Source organism: Phymastichus coffea, unplaced genomic scaffold, assembly GCF_024137745.1.
Source record: "Phymastichus coffea isolate CEN01 unplaced genomic scaffold, Cenicafe_Pcof_1.1 PCOF00060, whole genome shotgun sequence".
In the NCBI taxonomy this organism is placed as follows: Eukaryota; Metazoa; Arthropoda; class Insecta; order Hymenoptera; family Eulophidae; genus Phymastichus; species Phymastichus coffea.
In genome coordinates this window covers 1,291,896-1,314,198 of record NW_026706871.1, presented here as the reverse complement: position 1 = coordinate 1,314,198, position 22,303 = coordinate 1,291,896, and the positions used below count along the sequence as shown (strand labels likewise).

The window sequence follows — 22,303 nt, the reverse complement described above, 5'->3', positions numbered from 1 at the left end:
GTTAGATTTGTAATTTTCTCTGATATTGCTACCTTTTTTCACACTTGAGAAGATAACTTTTACGTTAGCATATGTAATAAAATTTGTTAATCGAGTTGTAAATGTTTCCTAGTTTATCAGTTAATTCTTGGATTTTTTACCTATGATAAACTCATTAGGGAAAAGAAGCATCTTATGTCTGGCAGCTGGTCTCGAATAAACACCTTTCAAGTTTGTGAGGTAAAGTAGTTAAAAATAATAAAGAGGCTTTTACAATGCATTGTTTAAAACCATAATGTAAGACTAGAATAACGCTACAAGCCTGGCTTGTGAATGATATATAAAATTTTATGTTTTGCAACGATGTTTTGGATTGTTATGTTTATTTAATCCACATAATAGAGCTTTTACCCCACAATATTAAATACACGATCGAGGTAGATTAGCGCTGCTGAGACACTAAATTTGTTGTGTAGTGCGTGTGTATTGAATGTCGGAAATGATGGGAACGTAGACTGTGTGGGTGGTACTTAGTTTATTCCTGAAACCGAATTGTTTAGGATAATATCGTTAAGAATTTATTGAGGGTACATTTTAGAAGTTTTTAAAAACTTTATAAGAAATTACAAGGAAGCAGGCTGATCGGCCTGTAATTCATAGAGGCTGACGGATTTTTTACCTTTTCTCTTTATGAAAATGACTTTTGCCGGGAAAATGTCCATTATTAGACAAACAACGTACTATAACTATTTATTATCCTGGTGGTTAAGTGTTTCAAAATTATGTTCGGAATTTCATCAGGACCAGCTGATTTGTTGTTATTAAGTTTTTTTTAATCTTTTAAAATTAAAATAGCAGAAATGACAAGAAGTTTTCGCCTTCTTCCCATTGGAGCTTATGGGATGTATCGTAATCTTAAAATTGTAAGACTGATGTGTTCTTATTTTTAACTTTGTTCATTGGAAGTATATGTTCGATGTCAAATTTTTCTATTGTCAAAGTTTTGGTGTTGAATCGCCTAATATTCATTTTTTGTTTATATTTCTTTGCACATTATTGAGTAACTCTATTTTATTATGTTTAATTGCTAGTTTAGCGGGTAAGTCGTTAATTCGCGTAAATTCGCATAACCCACCCCCTCCCCCGCGCACGAGCGCGGGAGGGCAGCACCGGCGGTACGCATGTTGGCAGTTTGGCACCAGCACGAGGGCGCGCTTACGGGATAGGGAAAGAGCTAGCTATCAGTTGAGTTAGTCGACTAGATTTGAGTACCCGGTTTTGCACCAAACAACACGTGCGCGTGTACCTAAAAGAAGAGGAAAGTGGAAAACCAAGCGCCTACCGAAAGGAAAACTCAACAAATAAGATACGTCACAGTCCTCGAGGACAGCTAAAATAGCCGTAGAGCGGAATCAAAAGTACAGGACATCGAGCAGCCAGAAGTAGCCGAGAGAGCCGCATCCGTCAACCTCATGCAATAACACTGCCATTCAAGTAAGTTGGCCAGCGAAATCGCGGAAATTCGGGTATGTGATCGAGATCGTGAGACACAAAATAAAGCGAGCGAAGCGTCATGATGCGTTATTATTCTCTCTTTCTCTCTCTCTCTAACTCAGCACGATGATCATTAGCGCGCGACGACGACCAATGCGACTAATATTTTCGGCTGCCTATAGTGTGATTGTCTTGTTCTTGAACGGCAGTGAATAAATTCATTGTCTTTGTACGAAACTGTGACTTTCTGTGTGTGTGACCTTGCCAGACCTCCCGTATTTTCGCTACGAAGCCAATCGCATATCAATTGCCACGCGATCGTGGCCGGCTTTTGCGATCGTTTACAGCTCAATCTTTCGCCACGGACGTCCAGAACAACCACGCAGATCCTGCACTTAATGTGGCTCAGCCAAACGATGAATCAGTAATAGCTCCAACGGGCACGACGCAAACTGCCCGTGTGGGTAAACAACATTGCACACTCATAAGAAAAATATTCACCCCCGTTACATTAGTTGAGATATTGGTAAAAATTTTTTTCTGAAGATAATATTGATTTAAGGAAACATTTTGGAAGAGTTGTGTTTTATATTTTCAAGTTTATCTGTCCAGTGTTCGTTGGGCGATTTTTCAAATTTCTGTTTGAATTTTATCTTTGTTTTTTTTATTCAGTATCATTTTTTTAATTAATGTCGGACTGCGTAGAAAAGTTTTTGCATTCATTGTAAAGACGTATTAATATATGACATTAATAGTTTTTTAATTTTTGTATTTACATACAACGCTGATTGATTGAAATAATTAAAAGTGAAAATATTCTTTTGCATTTCGTTAATTATTACATTGTCTATGTCGAATTGGTATTAATTAATTTCTGAGTTAGCATTAACAGATTAACAGATTTCTGTTAATTGGTATTTCTATGGTTCAATAATTCTCAGCAAATTTTTGGAATTGAAACGAAATAATTGAGCTTTTTGAAATTTTATAACATTGAAAGTTATCGTCAATGTACAGAAGTGAAATAATTATTTCGTAGCTTTGTGATCGCAATCATGTATTATTAGTATTATTGGTATCTATTATTGTCTATCTATCTATTATCTGTATTGCTATCTATCAAACTCACCTCGAATAAGCCCGACTTTTTCTGTAAGTAAGGGCGCTTGTGTTTAAAATTCATTTTATATTTGAAATTTCTTTCTAGTAGCCAGATTTTTAATGTTCTGGGGTTGGGTTCGTAATTGAATTATTTTTCATAGGATGTTTTGCGCTTAGATTCCCTGTAACTATTAAATTATTTTCATTTTATAAATTTAGTAAGCCAAAAAGGGATTTCGATTCATCGATAAATTCGTGCATTTGTATGTCAGCTGCATATGGTTATTATTATTATTATTATCACTTCAAGAACTACGTTTGTTTTGATCGCTGCAGAGAGGACAATAGGTACCTATAGGGATTAGTTTTGGTTCCTTATGTAGTCATGAGTATATAAACCTACTTTTCCTACAATTTTCGGAAGGGTGCGAGAGGAGGTTTTTACAATCTTCATGACTGGACCTACAGTCGAAAGTGGAATCCAGATCACAGGAATATATACAGACACATATTAAATACAAGTTTATGTTATTTAATAACTATATTTTAAAAATAACATTTAAAAATAATTTAATCATACTTTTTTTAATAAATACAGCTACCCTGCCACCATTTAAGCTTTCTCTGTCGAAATATATAAAAATTCTTAGATTTAGTTTTGTGATAGTACTTACGTTTCATTCGTTAATAAATATAACATCATCTTTATTTTTATTCATTAGTTAACAAGATCGTGCCTACTCTGATTCGTGGATATGGAATTATTTATTGAAACAATCTTTAGAATAGTATACACTATGTGTAGGTTGATATAAGTAAGTCAAATTTTATGTATTTTCATTCATTTGTTATGTCATTGCGTTATGTCTCACTAATTGTGAGACGGGAATTTTTTATCCTTTTCGAGCTGTGATTTCTCACTTCACCCGGGTAAGGAAAAATTGGTGTTGGCTAAAATACAGAAAATTTGACGTGCACAGCGCGGGTGCTTATCTAATCCCTGAACCTAAATCGATTATTCTAGCGCCAATCTTTTCAGAAGGCACAGAGAATTTTCAATTATAGATTTCACTCAAACCTATAAAGATCCTATTGATCCAAGTTCCGAGTGTTAAGCTAAGTATCAATTCTATCCAACTCGTTTTGCAACAAGAGGACCGAGCGAAACGGAATTGGGAAAACTGATTTAAAGAAAGGATACTAATAGGAAATTATGTGTTTTGTAAATTATGTTTGAACTTACTTTTATTAAAATTGAAATCTTTCCTCACAATTTAAAATGAAAATTAAAACTTGAAAAATTGAGCCTTGCACGCTCACAACTTAAAAAGAATTAAATAAACTGAGTCCCAAAAATAGTCCTTGCCACTGAGAGAGAGAAGGTCTGGGAACGTGACAGTCCTGACTGTGGATGGCGTAGCAGTAGTAAACAGTTCCCGAATTACTTGACACAATCCCTCGGGATGCGCTCTTTTTTAAAATAAGGCCGCAAGAGGCTCTGAAAGATTTGGGAATGAAAACTCCAAAAGTGATTGGTGGAAATTTTCCCGCAAGAGTGAAAGACACTGTAGAGTGCACTTTTCTTTCGAGTTTTCCAACATAGATGGAGTTACTCGTGCCAAATCGTGTGCAAAATACGCTATTGTTAATGGTTTAGTTACAATTAATTAATTACAATTAAATTACAATAAAAATAATCTTCTAATTTTATTATTACAACTAATTTTACCTATAGAATGAATTCATCTAAATGAACAAATTCATAATTTTGTTATTGTAAATTTTTATATAATGCTAAACGGAAAAGTGAAAACTCTAAGGGAAACGCGTAAGAAGAATTTTATCTCTTTTTTTTTTCCTCTGTGTTCCGCATGGGGTTTGGGCAGCGGCAGCCCATGCCATTAGTGCAAGGACATCATAAGTAAATGGACGCGCGCAACGAAGTACTAGATTTTTTCTGTAAAGCTATTTTCAAATTGCAGGCTATTTGGTCAGTTTGTCTTCTCTAGGAATCTGAAGGAACCTTGCGAAGAGAAACTTCCCAACGTATTTTCGCTTTCCAATAGTGCTCCAAATTTTGTACAATTTGATGCGCTTTAGTCGTAAATTAAGTAAAAAATAAAGTTCAGTGTTAATATTAGTTATCCGACGTTACAATTGTCCTTTTCCAAATATCAATTATTCAGTTTGTCAACTCTCTTAAAATTTATGTTCTATTTTAAATTTAGATTTAAATTTAAATTATCTATTATAAAATTTAGAATTGCTCTAAATTTTGATTGTCATTGAAAAATAAATTGTTTAGATCTAATATTAGTTTGTGAATAATTATGTATAAATTATTTCCGGGATTACTATTTAAAGAATTATTTTGCATCTATGGTGATTAGGAGATTGCCGTTCGCCTAACATGATTCACGTACTTTTCCATATATACAGTTCTAAGGTTGAATGCGCCTTTAATTACATATATTTTTAATGGCACTAAATTATCATTAGAGAATAACTCAATTTCTATTTTTTCTTTGTGTTGTTTCGTTAAAAAACCTTTGTTTGAGTTTTTGGAGTGTGTTCCAAATGGAGAGCCTCTTAAGAATTTTAGCCGTAAAGTTGGTTACATTGAGTCACGTTACTATGATAACCACATAGTTGCCGAACATTGATTCTGTCCACTCATTTCAATATTTCAAGTGTCAGGTTATCAATTTGGATTTTAATGAATAAATAAATAATATAACAATATAACTAGTTAAAAAGTAAATATATGTGTATATTAGAGATGTTGAAAAGCTTGTCAAGCCAATTTGTTAGCTGTAATTGGTGCTCGACCAACAGGTGTTGTGAAACGAAGCGTTTGTAAAAATTTTTCAAGGGCCTTGTACTTGATCGAGGAATATTTAAGACCAAATTATGACAAGCACTAATTTTCACAGATCTCGTTGTTCGAGCTTAAAGTGATGGCAGCTATCATATTTTTATGGGAACGGTTGCTAATCTGGTGAAGGATTACATCTATATACATTTCAAATGATAAGTGTTCAGTGACCGTGATATAATTTACAAATATCTTTTGATATAGCTACAATGAAAGATTGACCAAGTATATCAAGTGCTTTTCAAGACTTGATAATGAGCATTTCATAAAGACGATATCATAAAGGTATTATTCTTTGGAGAAAACGTGTACAGCACTTGGTTCCAGAGGATATCATGATCGAGAAAGACCTTATAACCTTCTTGTTTACTCTTCTTAATTTATTCTATGTAATATCCTGAAAAGAACCACAAAGTACCATATTCTTTTTACAATATTAAATGGGATGAAATAAATACTACTTATCTGAAAACAGTTCATCGGTGCGGTTGATTATTTTCAATTGAACCTTCATTTTTTTCTTTGATATTCAAAATCTCTAATATACATATATATTTACTATTTAACTAGTTATATTATTATATTATTCATTTATTCATTATAATCTAGATCTGCAAACTGAAATTTGCAATTTTGAAATGGGTGGACAGAATCAATGTCCGGCGACTGTACATGGTTGTTATAGCAACGTTACCGATGTAACCAACTTTACGACCAAAAATTTTAAGGAGCCCTCTATTTGAAACACAATATTGGTATTTCGAACATCCTTTAAACGAATTCGGGTGATCATTCTGAATATTCTGATAATATCTTTTTTGAACGCACGGAATTGTTACTTTTGAAATGCATTAGTTGAATACAATTACCGTTTTCAATTACCATTCAGTCAGATCTCTGTAAAATGCTTATCTATAGTATTTTAAGTAATAGGTCAAGCTGAAATCTATATTATCACGTTATGATGCAGTCAATTACATTTTTATTGAATAATTCTGAGAAGTTATTATTATTTTATTATTAAACTAAAAAAAATTTAATGAAATCGTAAAATTTCGTATTAAAATTATATTATGAATACCATGTCAACATATACGACCTTAATATTAAAGAGACGACATTATTGAAAAAACCAAAATTTTTGCGTTTCAAAATTGTTTAAAAATATAAATAATAGACTTAGGTTTTAGTAAATTATGATTAGCGTAATAGTTAGTGTAATTTCAACATTGTACATTCATTATTTGAATTTTATCTTAAAAATTAAATTATTTAAAAAATGAATTCGGAATTACTGTTTAATCACTGTTTACTTTTGATCTTTGATGTGTTATTGGGTTATTCAAGAAATGTAAATTTTTGAAAATATTTTTATAAACTCATTCATAAATAATATATTTCTATAGTTGATCTGATATGAAAAAAAAATGGCCCATGGGGGGATCGAACCCGCGACCTTCGCGTTATTAGCACGACGCTCTAACCAACTGAGCTAATGGGCCTTGTTAAAAGTAAAGCTTATTCTCTAAGAAAATTTATGTTTGCTATTATAACGTTAAAAATATTATCGCTACTTTCTTAATAAAGCTCATAAGATATATCCGGTATCAAAAGATTAAAACTGATTCATAGAAAATATAAAATTGTATACTATTGAATAAATTATTTTGTTTCAATAATAATATAATATTAAAAGAGCGACCATAAAATAATAAACTCTGGCGTTAGATAACAAATTACTGTTGAACTGTGACCAATTTAACATATTTGTACGCCTTTGATCCTATTACTTTATATTCCAGAATAGAAAACATTAATAGAGTTTTTATCGCATTATGTTCTAATTAAAATATTTTATTAAAAAAGTGTTGTTGCATAAATATTTTGACGGAAGTTGAATGCTGCCACCAAGATTTGATCGAATTTTGAAGAATTTCTGAGCCAATCGCTCTGCCGTATATTTTTGATTATTTTGTTCTTTTAAAATGAGGCTCGACGTCATTGTTTAAGTCACTCAAATACGCTCAAACTATACATATTTCACGTTTGTACTGACGATGCTTACGCTTAACTTCCATAGACGCAATATATAATACATTATATCTTTAAATTCTCGTACACATATTAAGTAGTCAGTGTTTCAGATATTTCCGAGTTATGAACAATGACACGAAAGCAATCTACTATTTTCTAAGACGCCATGTACATATTTCAATAAACTAGATCTTGAATGTATTCAACTAGATAAGTTCATTGAATTATGTATAGATGTAAGTTATTTAAAAATTATACGTTGCTTTCACATCTCGTAACTCGCAAGCGGTTGAAACAGCGACTAATTTGTACAGAAAAAAATTCACAGGCATGACGTGTTATTTACGGTGTATATAGAACTTAATTAAAGTGTATGCATCGTCGGTACAAGCGTCGAATGCATCATAGTTTGAATGTGTTGAAGGTGAATTAAATAACGACATCAAGCATCATCTCAAAAGCATCAAGTAATTAAAACTCACGAATATCAATTTAAATTATCGAATAGTTCTTACTTAATTTCTTATGTATGTCTCTCCACACAGCCTTATTCCATACGGTAACTATGAAAACTGAAAAATGCTGGTAAAGACTTGTCCAAAACTTTATAAAACGTATGTGGTGTTTCTTATGCTATTTCTTACTTAAGTTGTTATCCCATAACTTGACTCGTATTTTTAGTTAATATAAAAGAATACTCATTGTGATGAGCTCAATTGAACTTTAATCCGCAAAAGTTCATGCTTACTAGGAAACAGGAACGAATCAAAAGGAACGAGGGTTCTCTATCGCTAGGGGGAAAACATTGTGCCTTGAAAGCATAATGTGGGAAAATTGAAATTCGATGCGTACTAGGTAGTCTAAAAAATTATTCTTGTTATTATATTCTACCTAAAATATTCCAAAGGTCTTTTCGTACCTCATCATCATTTTCAATGTTTTTTGAAGAATCCTTAGTATATTTTTAATCATTCTTCAGATCGTAAACATCGAATTTAAGTTTGTTCACACGTTGCGTCTTAGGCCCCAGTATTTTTCATAGGGTGAGAAACTCATTGTTTTGTCTAAGCTCCTTTACCATGAAGATTGTATCCTCATATCCTCGATCCACTTTGTTCAGCCTATAAAATTTGTTGGAAACAGTGACACCACCGGGTACCTTTAATTCTTACTACTTGATTGTAATATATTGTTACAATTAATCACAATATTGAATCCATTAAGTTTGAAGCATCTTTACAATTGTGAATAAAACTCACAGATTTTAAATGTATTACTAATAGTATGCTAAAAGAGATGATAGAGTCATAGAAAATTACTAACATTAAGTCAGTTGATTAATATAATACATCAACTTTAGGTTTACTTTAATTTCTGTACAATTTTTAAGTATATTTTGGAAAAGTCAAAAGATCATTTATTTTTGTAGAGCGATGAGTGCTAATTGATTTTTTATGATATTCATTTACCAATAAATATCGTAATATTTTTTAAACAGCATTGCTTTTGTATGCATATAGTAGCAGCAAAATTAAGGTTTAATTAAGGTATAAATATTACAAAAACAAAAAAGAACGCGCGAAGCACGCTATAACAAAGCTTCTATTACAGAAGAAAAAGTTCATTGATAAATCGAATTTTTCATTCTTACAATTAGATTGATGGACTTAAACCTCTGTCAAAAATGTTTCAACAAGCAAAATAATGAAAAGTAACATACAGCAAATAGAACTGCTATTACATTTGTTTCATTTTTGTCTTACTTATTTTCTTCTATCATCAGTTCTGTACAAGGATTAAATTTAGGATTTTTTAAAGATTGCAAAATGAAATTTCTTGAGCGTAGTGCTTTTGATAAAATAAATAATAATTATATATCTAAATTCGGTTTAATCTGTAAAGAATGAAAAATGTTAAGCTCAATCAACTTTGACGAGTTTAATTTATTTTAACAAGTACTTTTACTTGTTGATTGGTCTACATTTGTATACAATTCTGAAATTCATGATGTACATAGCTTGATCATCTACACAAAAAATGAAAAACGGATATGTTCATTTTTAGTTTTCAATTAAATGGCTTTCTGTAACATCTTAATTGTAATTGCGATTGGTCATCTTGATTTTCCGAAAAAAATATCAGCGTTTTCTTTGCAGGAGTGTGTTAAGGGACACTCAATGAACCGCATTGAAGGTGGTCATTCGGAATACCGAAGGCGCATAGGCGACCATGCGCGAAAAAAAAAATTGGTAAGGAGATCTCGAGGATCGCGAGACAGTGGCGTTTTCTCGAGCGCCTTTATCCGGCGGAACTTGTCCGGGCGGCGAATGAAAGTGATTGCGCAAGTCGCGTGTGCTGCGTGTATAAGGCGTCGTGGCTGAGATCGTGTGCTACAGTGCGCGGCCGTGCAGCAGCTGCGAATTGTGGAAAAGTTTCAAATCAAAATCAAATATTCACATTGACAAGTTGTTCGTTATAACAACGAATTTTCGAGTTATCTCAAGATTTTATTTACAATTAGGTAAGAAGCAGTTCAAGTGATGCAAACTGAGGAACAGTATACATGAAGTTATTTCAAGTATCCTAAGCAAATTCCATGGAATTGACGCTTAACTAACATTTAGCCGAGTTTAGTTTTGAATATTTTGCATAAAAAGAATACAAAAAGTAAATGAGTACTAGATATTTAATTATTTGAAGCCAAGAATTTGCTTAATTACCTCAAGAAATTTTTCTAGTGGTACTGTTTGAAATATTTGCATCGCTAAGTATACATTTCTACAATTATTAGCGTATTGAAATATTAAATTGAATGCTATTTTTCACAATCATGTTTCACGTCACTTATTTTATTAATTAATTAATCTAGTTATTAATACTAATGATAATTTTCATATATTATATAAATCAACAAATTTTATGGTCATTCAGCTTTGGCTTTAATTTAGAGAAGTTCATTCAAAGAAATAAAAAGTTTTATAAAAATAATTCTGCCGAGGCCACGAATGAAAAAAAATATACAAATCAAATAAAAACGTATTTATTTCACCTTGACGAGTAATTATTTAAGAATGCTTTAAAGGATGCATAACGTAGCAATAATAAGTAAGAAAATCATAAGTCACTGCTGGTAAATACTGTGAAAATAAATGAGACATCCTAAACTCCATTGATTCCGACAACGACAGCTGGTTTTATCTCAAACGGCATTGAAATAGCAATGACAGCCTATTAAGTATTAATGACTGAATTATGAAAATAGCTGACATTTCACCAAAGGTTATTGAACTTCTAATAAAGCAGCTTATCGAAATTCCTCATTTGAAAGTTTTTAAATGCTTTAATCATTATCCCTTTACAAATTGTTTTTTGTTTTAGATATTTTAGTAAGATTATGCTATTCGTGTTTTGAAGATATGCCATATGAATGTGATTAAATAATGTGAGGTTTTTAACTGATCAATACATTGGCGAAGGTTATCGAGTATATTAATGGTAAATGAAGACTCTGTCTTAGCGAATTTTTTCGACTACTGCAGAGATATCATTTCATAATGACTGCTGCTTCTCTTTTACGATCGCTGACCGAAGGGCCTAATTGAGACTATTTCTTTTTTTCTCTCGCTTTCCCTCTTTGGCATTTCAAGACGCTACAAGGATTTGTCAAAGCCTTGATACACAAATGCCAGACTGTCTCACTTTTTCAATGCTATACTGCATACATTCCGGTGTATGGCATTTCATTGTCACAATAGAAAACCAATTTGTTTTCAAAGTTATTCGAAAAAAAAACGAAATAAAAGAACACCAATCTACTTGACTGGCAAAGGCACCGAATTAATAGTCCTCGTTTGCATATAACGTTGCATTATTCAGTGTCGTAAATGTTCACACGTCCGTGAGCGCGAACGGCGACCTTTTTGTCTTGAAGCGACAATCGCTGTACTAAAAATAAGATGTATAAAAGCATGCGTGCAGCCTCCGTACATAATGCATTCCGGTGTATTCTTATCGCACGGGCTGATTGAAAGTGAAAGAACTGACGCCATACCCGGCCGATTGCGGGGCGTCGATAACCTTTTCCAGTTTTCAAAAGAAGTGTCACGCTCGCCTTTTGTGTCGTCGCGACTCGGCGCTCAATTCCGAGCGCGCTGAATTTGCCGTCGTTTTCCCGCGGAATACGTAATTTCTTTTCTCTCTCTCTCTCTCTCTCTCTCTCTCTCTCTCTCACGCGCGTGCGCTTCCTTGTAGCCTCCTCCACTTCAAGAACAGTGCTGACGAGCATAGTCAACGTACGATATCCAAGAAAATGACTCTCGAAGGAACATCGCCGAGACGTTTGCTCGTTCTTGCCAGACTTTATCGAAATGCTGTATCGGTTTTTGCAAGATAAAAGCTTGAGCTCCCCATGAATTCTGCGCTGTGTCTTCAACTGCCGAGCAAAGTATGTATTGTGTGCCGCGCGAGTTTTTATGCGTTATCCGGACAAATTCCGTCCTCGTTCATGCTGCTGACAGACATACCAAGAGCTTTGCTATCAATTGCATATCTTATCGTGTATATTCTTAGAACTCGGAAAATATTCGGCGCATAATCGCGGTTGATCTTCATTCTAGATCTTCAGTCTAGAGAATTTTATAAAGTTCCACACGACCTCTCCTCTCGTTACTCTTCATTTATACTTTGCCTTACTGCATTTAAAAAGAAACATTTCTCAAAATTCAACGCTACCGAAATGAAAAAAAGAAAGGAACAAAGAGACAGTGTTTTTCATCCGTCACATTCTACATTGTAGATCATCTCCTCTCAAAGTGTACATCTTGGTAGAGTGATTTTTACGTCACGTCTCTCTCTCTCTCCCTCGCTCGCTCGTTCCCATCGAGCGACGAGTATATAGCGCGCCACTACCTTGCGGTCTGTATGGCAGCGCGCAGAACCGGCACCGTATCTCTACAGCGTCAGTCGCGACTTGCACACCGCCCGGGACAGAAGTACGACAAAACCAGCAGGTTCGTTCTCCAGTTGCTTCCATTGTGATTTCTTTTTCTTATCTTTTCGCTTCGCGGTGCCGCGCGCGCCTCGTCTCCCCAAAGCTCCGCGCTTATTTCGAGCTTTCGCGAGTCACTTTCTTTTCTACGTTCGCCGCACGCCGGACCGATACATTTGTCTTTTTTCCGTTTTATCTGCGTTTTATCTAACGCTTCTCGATGCATTCATTGAAGCCACTTGTGCGACGTAGCACGTCTAACGAGCCATTCGCACGCGTTGTCTCTACGCCACTGTGTTCCGCGCAGATCTGCCTGAAACTTGACTTCGGAATATACGAAAATGTGCATTAGGAAATGATTGTTTGCACGTAATGCAGCGCAATTTTTACTAGTGCTTGACTGAATAAAGTGTAAAGGAGATCTCGCGCGAATACTATACAAAACTGTCGGACGCACGTTCGTGTCTCAGGAGGTAATTTAATGTAGAACGTTGTCGTTAGCAGGTGAGTTAATCTCCGCGTACTTTTCTCCAGATTAATTCTCTCGTTGCGAAACGCGCAAACAATTTAAACGAGCGGCCAATATAGCCGCGCATACATTTTCAATATAAATACAACGGCATATTTTGATACGGGTATTAGTCTCGTCGCGTTCGTCAATCGGCCGATCGAGATCACAATCGTTTCGTTTCTTGCATATCGAAAAAAATAAGATAAAATAAAATAAAATAAAATAGCAGTTCTATCGAGCGAAGGTTCAACGTACTATGGTAGAATATGCTATTTATATCAGCGTCTATAGCACATAAGAAACGTATTTTCACTCTGTATACACAATTTTCATCGATATACAATGCGGCAAAGTTATTGTTGCGCCTATAGACGGTACATTATGCTATCACGCACTCCGCGCGTAATAGCGTTGCGAAATTCAATGATGCTCTTAACAAGATCAGATCTGAGAATTATCATCTGAAAGGAATGAGCGGAAATAACGATAACTTCAGTCGAAATTCATTTTCTTAAAGAAAGTAAAAAGAAGAAAGAACAAAATATAATATTCAAAGGTCTGCAAAGCCTTGCAGTACCATAGTGACATAGCGCGTGCGTGAATACTTTCGTTGAGTGCGCGAGCTACGAAGGAGGATGAGCGAAAGTAAAAAGAAGCGAGTAAAGCGAAAATTGCATCTTTGGGTTGCGTTTGGATTCGAAAAAGTAAAAGGCGCAAAATTATGAGAAAGAGAGAGAGACTGGCGCCGAGTAACACCGAAAGCACACGCAATATATATCAAGCTATGCACACGCTTGCATCTCCATTCACTTTCGGTTGCAAGATCGTCCTCTTGTAGGCTCCGTTGTTGCTAATTTATCTTTAGCGAGTTTTCGCGTTAGTAATTCTGCAAATTATTTTGCGGTTTGAATAACGATTTTATCGCATTTTTTAAACTTAAACAGACACTGAAAATTTATGCTTTCATTTGAAAATAAATGCACTTCACGGTTCAGTAGTGGCAAGTTCGATGTCTGTTTACGTCTCGTTATCTTCCTTTCTATTTCAAATAGATAAAAAGTTCAAGCAGATAAAGAAAGTGGAATATAAACGTAATATACTCGAATAATGTGTAATTTTCGACATAGACCATTAATGTCTTAATAAGAACAATCACCAGAAATTGGGTCAAACGAATTGCGCAATCAAAGTAAATAACGAAATATTCAATATTACTTTCGCGTTCATTTTTTCAAATAATATAAACGAAAAATTATTAATTGTTTCAATTTTTTTCAAGTAATCGTTATCTCGTTCAATATGTATAGTTTTTAAGCCAACCTATTGCGCAACAGGTTACTACTATACAGCTGTTTACATTTTTAATTTCAATAGGTGTGTCTAATATGTCAAAGTATTCCTGACACTTAGTTTCCTATACAATACTTATCATCATTATTTCCAATAGATATCTTAACAATTATGATTTATTTTATATCAATGAAATATTTTGAATAAAGTTCAAATTAATAATGAAATAGCTAAATCTTTTAGAAAACTCCGATTGGTTATACCGACAAGTACTAAAATTACGTAGATAAAAAGCACAAACTTGAATCTCAGAATTTTACGACAGTTTTATTGGCAGTTTGTAACAAAATAATTCCGGCATGTTTATTATAGAAACACTAATTTGAATATTACTCATTTTTATTACGATCCAATTCCATCACTTCAAGGCTTTTTGAATGCTAAGTACTATTAAAAACATTTCAATGGCGTCAGCTAACAATCAATCAGGCATTTACTAAATCCTCCTTCAATACTATGTGAACTAAAAATTTATTAGCTTCAGTGGTTCATCAATTAAGCAACGTCTGATAGGTAAATAGAAGATTCTACTAGATTACTAGAAAATAACAGGACATTAATCGAATTAATAGTCTCGACACAGTCAGCCGTGCAGTCTACTATATGTGAGCTGCTTACAAATAATCGAGCAAATTCATCACAGAGATCTAAAATTTGTAAATCAGACGTTTATAAATGCGTTATATCTTTTTTCTCATTCAAGGTTAACTGTTCATCTGGTATCTCCGTTGGCGATGATGAACCGTCATTACTGTTTTTTCATCTTCGCACGTCTTTTTTTCGTATTTTTTAAATTTCAATCCCGAAACGATTTATTATTTATTTCTCAAGGTAATTTTATTTCCCTTTGTCTGCTTGGTTGAATGAATTAAGTTTCAGCTGTCAATGCTCAGTCATTAAAAAGATTAATTATATTGAAACGTTCAAAAAGATGGCCATGACAAACCTATTGGCGGGAAAAAAACCGGATGTGCATAATCAGTTTGAAATTGTAAACATTTACGATGAGTATTTACGATACAGTGCAGTAATTCTTCGAATAATTATATATTTACTATAAATGAATAAGAACAAATAAGAAAAACAAATGATTTCAGAGTGAAAACTAATAAACGTAAACAAGATGAAAAATTTGATTGAGCGTTTCTATTTTGCGCGTTGTGTGCATTTGCAATAACAAATAAAAAACTCTGGAAGATTTTTCTAACCGCAGCAGACGACATACGAGAAAACGAAGAAGAGCCAAAGATAATGCACTCGCGTTCAATAAATATTCGCATCTTACACGTAAGACTCGAGATTTCAAATGAACTGTACTACGAGAAAAGAATTCCCAACCTCTGACACTTGCAATGCTCGTGTTCGTTTTTCGAGAATGAGACAACTCGCGCAAATATAGTGGCATTAAATTCAATGAAGCGTATAGAGCGGCTAAAAGTTGCGCAATCGGATGCGGCGGTAGCTGTTGTTAAGCGCGCAAGCGCTTACCAACCGTTGCCACAAAATTATCACAACGTGTTTCCGTGTGTACATCTAATTATTGCCTTTATTTTGTTCGCTTCCTTCGTGATGGCGACTTTCAGGATGCTTTACACTTTATTACGATCATCGTCGTTGCTAGTTCATTACTTTTCGTCTGACACTGCCGATAATCTTACGTTGCAGCTGAGGTCACTCAAGCTCTCATTATGGGATGTTATCTCACAGTGGATGCGCTACCGAATTTCCAAATATCTTTATCCGCTTAGTTGACGTCGTTGACCAATATTAATATTTTGAAATCAGCGTCTGTTGACTTACGTCAAAGAAAAAAAAACATTGGCCATTTAAAATTTAAAGATACACTTTGAAAAAGCACACAAACTCGGACAATATTTGATCAGGATTCCAATAATTGCTCTTGTTAATGTATTGGTTGTACAAGGACTGTAAACTATATATTCACGTAGCTCGGAACTGATCACAAAATATATATTCACTCTTTCGAGTTTCAAGAGTGTAAAATAATACTTATATTTACTATAGTTTCAACAAATTTTTACTCATCCTCTTTTCTAAACTTTCTTTCACTAATGGACCGTAAATATCGACTATCATTTGTATTAGTAAATCTAACTTAACTATAAGTGTTCTACAGCTACATTTATCAAATATTTGGCATGACACGTAAATATGTATATATCTTTACGTAACAGTTAAATTACCTAGTACTATGTGTGTAAAACATTCTGTAATTGGTTAATATTATGTTTCTAAAACCCGTTTCAGTCGAAAACGTCACAGCGTGATATACATCGCTTTTTGATGGCTTCTAACTAATTTTATTTACGACTACAAAAGTTGACAAGAATATATTTTAAAAATTTAAGACTTGCTCTTTCTAGTGCCACTCACTAAGTATTTTTTAGAAATGTATTAATTACGAGAGAATCCAGTAAAATGCAAATTCTTTTCTCTCTTTTTTTGAAATTGAGTTTTAAAAGGTGTTTCAGTTTGCAATGAGTTTGCAATTTAAAAATACATGTTTCGTAAAAATAAAAGGTTCTTTAAACTAGTCTAGGAAAATATATGTAAATATTTTTGAAGTCTTTTGAACCATTTTCCAACGTGAAAAAGCTTATGAAAATTTAGCGTTTCAGGCGCTATTTCGAAAACACTGAAGTAAAATATTGATGCGCGAACTATATATTCTTGAAGTTTAGATATTTATTCAAATGGTTAATGGAGTTTCGACTTCATTATAGTTTGAGAAACCCTCGAAAGCTTCATCCAGACAAAAATGGTAATAGTAATAGGATTTCTGTTTTTAAACTGAATTCTTTCCTAATTAATCATTTTCTAGACAATGTCGATAGGTAACACCGTAAAGAGAATATAGTAAATTATAAAAATATATTGCTCTCAACATTTTAATTATAAGACGTCAAAGAACGACATACCGTTTAACGTTATTTATTTGTACATTTCTGAATTGTTGGTTCTTCCAGATATTTCATTGGCGTTTATCTAAAGGCACATACGATCAAGCTTCAATTTTTCTAATCACCAATAAATTTTGCAATTAGAATTAATAATGAAACGATGATAAAGTAAGTTACCTTCATATCCGAAATCAAGATCAAGCAACTAAGTAAAAGGTGCAATCTATTTTCTTTTGAAAGTTAGAAAATCGGTCGTGTCAGTCTCCAAACCTGTAGAATGTACATTTGCTAATAGTGAAACTACTTTTGGAGACATAAACTTTTCGCAACTGCTTTAAATGAATTGAAGTCGAGCTGTATTATTGCATTTGGAAATTGATTCAATAAAAATAACTCTTTTGTTATCGATGCTCAATGTATGTGAACGTTGATATGCGATAACTTAATAAATGACAATATTTTTTATTATCTCGATCACCTTTATTTTTACTAGTAAATGTCCTTGCCATACATTGCATCGTTCTTGCGTGTTGCATTCAAGCGTTATATAATTTTACGAGACCATTCGTGAGATGTCATACATTTTGCTTTTTGAAAAAACAAAAAAAGATTTTGTATTTGTTTCGTCGATAAAATGTAGAATTTCGTTGTTTGTCAATTCATCATTCATCGAGTAAATACTGGTACAAGAAGAAATTTCAAAGACTCACAGCATAAAAAAACTTGTTAAATCGTCGTAACCTCATCAGAAAATTTGCAATATGATTAATTTGAAAATCCAACCGAGCAGCATGTCAATTCAAGTTTTTGCAACCGAATAAAACAATATTTGTAAAAGGAATGTTTGTGTTGCGAATATTTTTTTTGCTAAAATTAATTGTAAGAATAAAAAAGTAGATATATATTATTTGAAATCATAATACAAACACACGTATAAAAATAAATAAAAATGCCGTTGAATTGCAGAACAGTCATGGTGAAAGCATATGATGGGGCGCTGATACTCGCAGACCTATTGGTGTTGCTGCTAAAGGTGGTCTACTATGCAATTGAGGGTTTCTATCGATTCTTCTTCCCAGTGGACGAGAAGAGCGTGGCCGGTGAGATCGTATTGGTGAGTCAAGCAAGCCACAGAGAAAAAAAAGTGGCGGGAGAACGTCGACCCGCGAGGCAAATTTACTTATAGCTTATAGTCAATAAAATCGTTCACTTAATAAGACATTCGTACGTCATCGACCCTCTATGGACTTTGCCTTATACGTTGTCTATACAGTCTATCACAAGCTGATAATATCTATAAAATAATGGCTTTTATTCTTAGTTACTCTAGTTTAAAGCTCTGCGATAACAGTCTAATGATAAGAAATTGAAAAAGCTGATTTTAATGGCCATTGTGTAAAATATATTATCTTCCTTTATATTCAAATTGTCGAATTTAAACTGGAGACCCTAAACGTATGTACATCATTAATTTTATACCGCTGAACTTTTCATCGCTTATTTTTAATTATTCGAACGATAAAAACTTGAATTTACCAATAACCAAAGCAAAAAACAGTGTTTCTCGAATTAATTTTTATTAAACATCGTCAAATATTATCTGCCGTTATCAACGATCGATCATATGTATTATCAATGAATCGATAATATCGTAACGGTCGAATTCTTTATAAAGCAAATATGGTTAACATTCAAAAATAAGTAAAGCTGATCGATGAAACTACGGTAATTGAAGAAAAAAATTTCGCTTGAGCATAAAAAAAATTAAGAGCTTTTAATATTACGCTATACGCGATAATGGTTTGCATTTTAAACTCATTGTTATAAGTATATGCTTTGATTTGCGAAGCTGATCGGTAGTATGAGCAAACGATCTGTCGAAAAACCTATAGCTATAAGAAAGCCAAAAGTTTCGAAGTAGTATATCTTTTGGCAGCAGAATAAAGCGAAAACTCGCTTTGGTTAACGACGTCTTCACGCAATAGTGTATACGCTGAACTTTCGAGCTGGCGGGAAAGAAAGTGAGAGTACACGCACGCAGAGCTCGTCATATTAATGAATAAACACGCGTGTGCGACAGGTTACTGGAGCGGGTCATGGCATTGGAAAGGAGTTGGCCTTAAAGTACGCCTCCTTGGGGGCCACGGTCGTCTGTTGGGATATCAATGACGTTAGCAATGAGGAGACCGTTACCGAGATCAAGAAAATGGGTGGCGCTGCCGCTCATGGATACAAGTGAGTCCGTTGATCGATTTACACGGTTATCTTCCCACACACGCTTCGAAAAATTTACTGGACTAGCATTTGTATAAAAGGAGATTTTATCTACTTCTAATATGCACAAGGTCGTCTGCCTATGAATGATCCTTATATATGTAAATTTATTGGTTTCTCAATCAGTCAATTGTATCCACGTGCGTGCCAATTTGAATTACTCCTTGAAACTAAAATCTTTAAAAGTATGGATGACTTGACAGTGCAAACTATTATAACACTCAACCACAATTAGTCTTTAAAGTATATACTTATGTTTATTATTCTATAAATCATAATCAATGCAAATTGTATTTCATAAATCATTTTCACAACAGTTAAAACAACATCCCATTTCAAAATCATCTTTTTCACTCGGCTTGAAAAGGTCAAACAACGCGAAATGAGTTTAACGTACGCCTCAAGTCAACTTTTATAAAAAAGAAGTCGTATTATGCTGCAAGGACGTTCGGAATATTAATAAATCGTCGATTCTTCATAGAGAGAGGTCAAAAGCCTCTATCAAATTTTCAACGGTAGTGTTCAGTTTCTTTCTATAAATACACGTACATCATTATCGGCTTAAAATTGTGAAACCATATGATCGTTACAAGTCACTTGAGCTAATACTTTGTTTTCCAACTGACCGATTCTATTCCGCAAGCTAAGTTCTGTATTGTTTGTCCGCAGGTGTGACGTGTCTAACAGAGACGAAGTGATGCGAGTAGCAGACAAAGTGAAAAAAGAAGTAGGCACTGTAACTATTCTCCTTAACAATGCTGGAATCATGCCATGTCGGCCTTTCTTGGAATATACTCCCCAGGAGATTCAGAAAATGTTCGACATTAATGTGATGGCTCATTTCTGGGTAAAAATTAGTATTCAATGATTTTTTAGAAGTATGTTATTATGTGTGTAGGAGTCATCGATTAAGCGCGTGATTTTTATTTTTTAGATGCTACAAGCCTTTTTGCCAGATATGTTAGCGAAAAATCACGGACACATTGTAGCTTTGTCGTCGATGGCTGGGGTCATCGGGTTAACCAATTTGGTGCCTTATTGCGCAACAAAGTTTGCTGTAAGAGGTAAATAGCAAATTAATCACTGGCTATAACGGATAGATTGATATTACCTGGAGATAATACGTCAACACCACTCGTTATTCTTATCTATCTTAACAATACAATTATTATTATTATTATATTGAAATATTTCTCAAATGAACTTATTCATTTTCTTTTCAGGAATGATGGAAGCAATCAGCGAAGAACTAAGAATTTCTTCATCTTGTGGAGGAACGAATTCTAATATAAAGTTTACTACAATCTATCCCTATATGGTAGACACCGGACTTTGCAAGAAACCAAAGATTAAGTAAGTTATTTATTTATTATTTTGGAGAGAATAGTGTATTAATGGACAAATGAAAATCTGATAAAAAACATAAATTTATTTCTTAAAAATAGAAAATATTTTACAATTTATGAACGATAAAATTTGTAAGATTCTAAAATGTTCCACCAACATGATTAAAAAAAAAAAAAAAAAATTAATAAATTTCATTTTTTGCAAGCAGACTGGAATGTTGGACGCCAGGTGCGCCTTGCATGCTCGGTGCTATTTTTATCGTTTGATGTCACATTTTATTATATACTAAACAAATGGGTTCCCATTATTTAATTAAAAATTTCAGGTTTCCGAGCCTCATGGCTGTGGTTCCGCCGCAGGAGGCAGCAGCACACATAGTTATGGCACAGCGAAGAAATATACCAGAAATGTCGATTCCCAGCCACTGGTTGGGCATCAACTATTTGTTAAGGTTTGCATTGACATGTTGCATTTTTTTTCTTTACGCTAATGAATACTTTTACATTATTTTTGACTTTCATACAATATCACTTTTTGTTTCGCTTTGATTAATTGTATTTTATTCCTCTTTATCACAAGTTTCCAAGAAACATTGTTTTACTTGAATTGGATATCTAAATTACAAATAATCAAAAAACAATAAAAAAACGTTAAAGTATCAAAACTTATATATAAATTTAAAATGTTATTAGTATGGAGAATTACAAAGTCATAGTTACAAACATATATTTACAGAAATTTTCCGGATAAAGTGCCACGATCAGTCAAGGATTTCTTGGACAGTGGAGTGGCTGCTGACGACTGAACGATTGAACGTTTCGTAGCATGCGAAATATTTGTTGTCAGTTGACGGAAAATGCAAAAAACAACAGGCACTGTTACATTTGTAAGACTGACTCGGCCGTGGCTCTGCCCGACGCATCGTTCTTTTTTTATTGTACAGATATGTCAGACGACAAAGTTGGGCTTAGTTTCCTTTTTTCAATGTGTTTCATATTGTCAACAAAATTTCGCCATTTTTGTGCATTGTGATTACGCGTAAGACAAAGTCAAATGTAATAACTGTTTTGCTTTTTTAATGTTGTTTTTTTCATATCGCTATAAAAATAGATTTAGGAGCAATATTTTGGTTTAGAAACCTTCTTTGTCTATATGCAACATAATAGATGTTTTAACTGATCATTTTTATTAATTTTGTTTTACTGCAGTCAAGTAAAATTTCGAATTGAATGTTTAGATTTTCGGGGCATATTGTAAATACATAGTCATTAACATTAAACGTTTTTACGTACTTTCCCATGGATCAAAATAGGGCATAGTAAGCTAGATTATGTTAGTTTATAAATATTGTAACTCGCTATTCCAAATTTCCTACTTGTACTATGTATCATGCGCAAATACACGCACAGACACGTCAATAATATTTGTAT

At 33.6% G+C, this 22,303-nt stretch overlaps 1 protein-coding gene and 1 non-coding gene across 3 annotated transcripts; one reads left to right on the top strand and one right to left on the bottom strand.

Annotated features, from left to right (window-relative positions):
* Positions 1-1,187: 1,187 nt before the first annotated feature.
* On the top strand, positions 1,188-21,745 carry LOC131666714 (short-chain dehydrogenase/reductase family 16C member 6). Of its 2 annotated transcripts, none has more exons than XM_058939572.1 (8): positions 1,188-1,473; positions 18,219-18,366; positions 19,333-19,487; positions 20,196-20,373; positions 20,461-20,590; positions 20,750-20,879; positions 21,199-21,324; positions 21,609-21,745. In XM_058939572.1, exons 2-8 carry the CDS (start codon positions 18,226-18,228, stop codon positions 21,676-21,678), a joined length of 930 nt encoding a protein of 309 aa, XP_058795555.1. In that variant the 5' UTR covers positions 1,188-1,473; positions 18,219-18,225; the 3' UTR covers positions 21,679-21,745. The 2 variants fall into 2 exon arrangements, with proteins under 2 accessions (XP_058795555.1, XP_058795556.1); XM_058939573.1 differs by lacking the exon at positions 1,188-1,473 and adding an exon at positions 12,420-12,492.
* Trnai-aau (transfer RNA isoleucine (anticodon AAU)) lies at positions 6,878-6,951 on the bottom strand. The gene has a single exon. It is a non-coding gene; the product is annotated as a tRNA-Ile (tRNA).
* Positions 21,746-22,303: the final 558 nt, after the last annotated feature.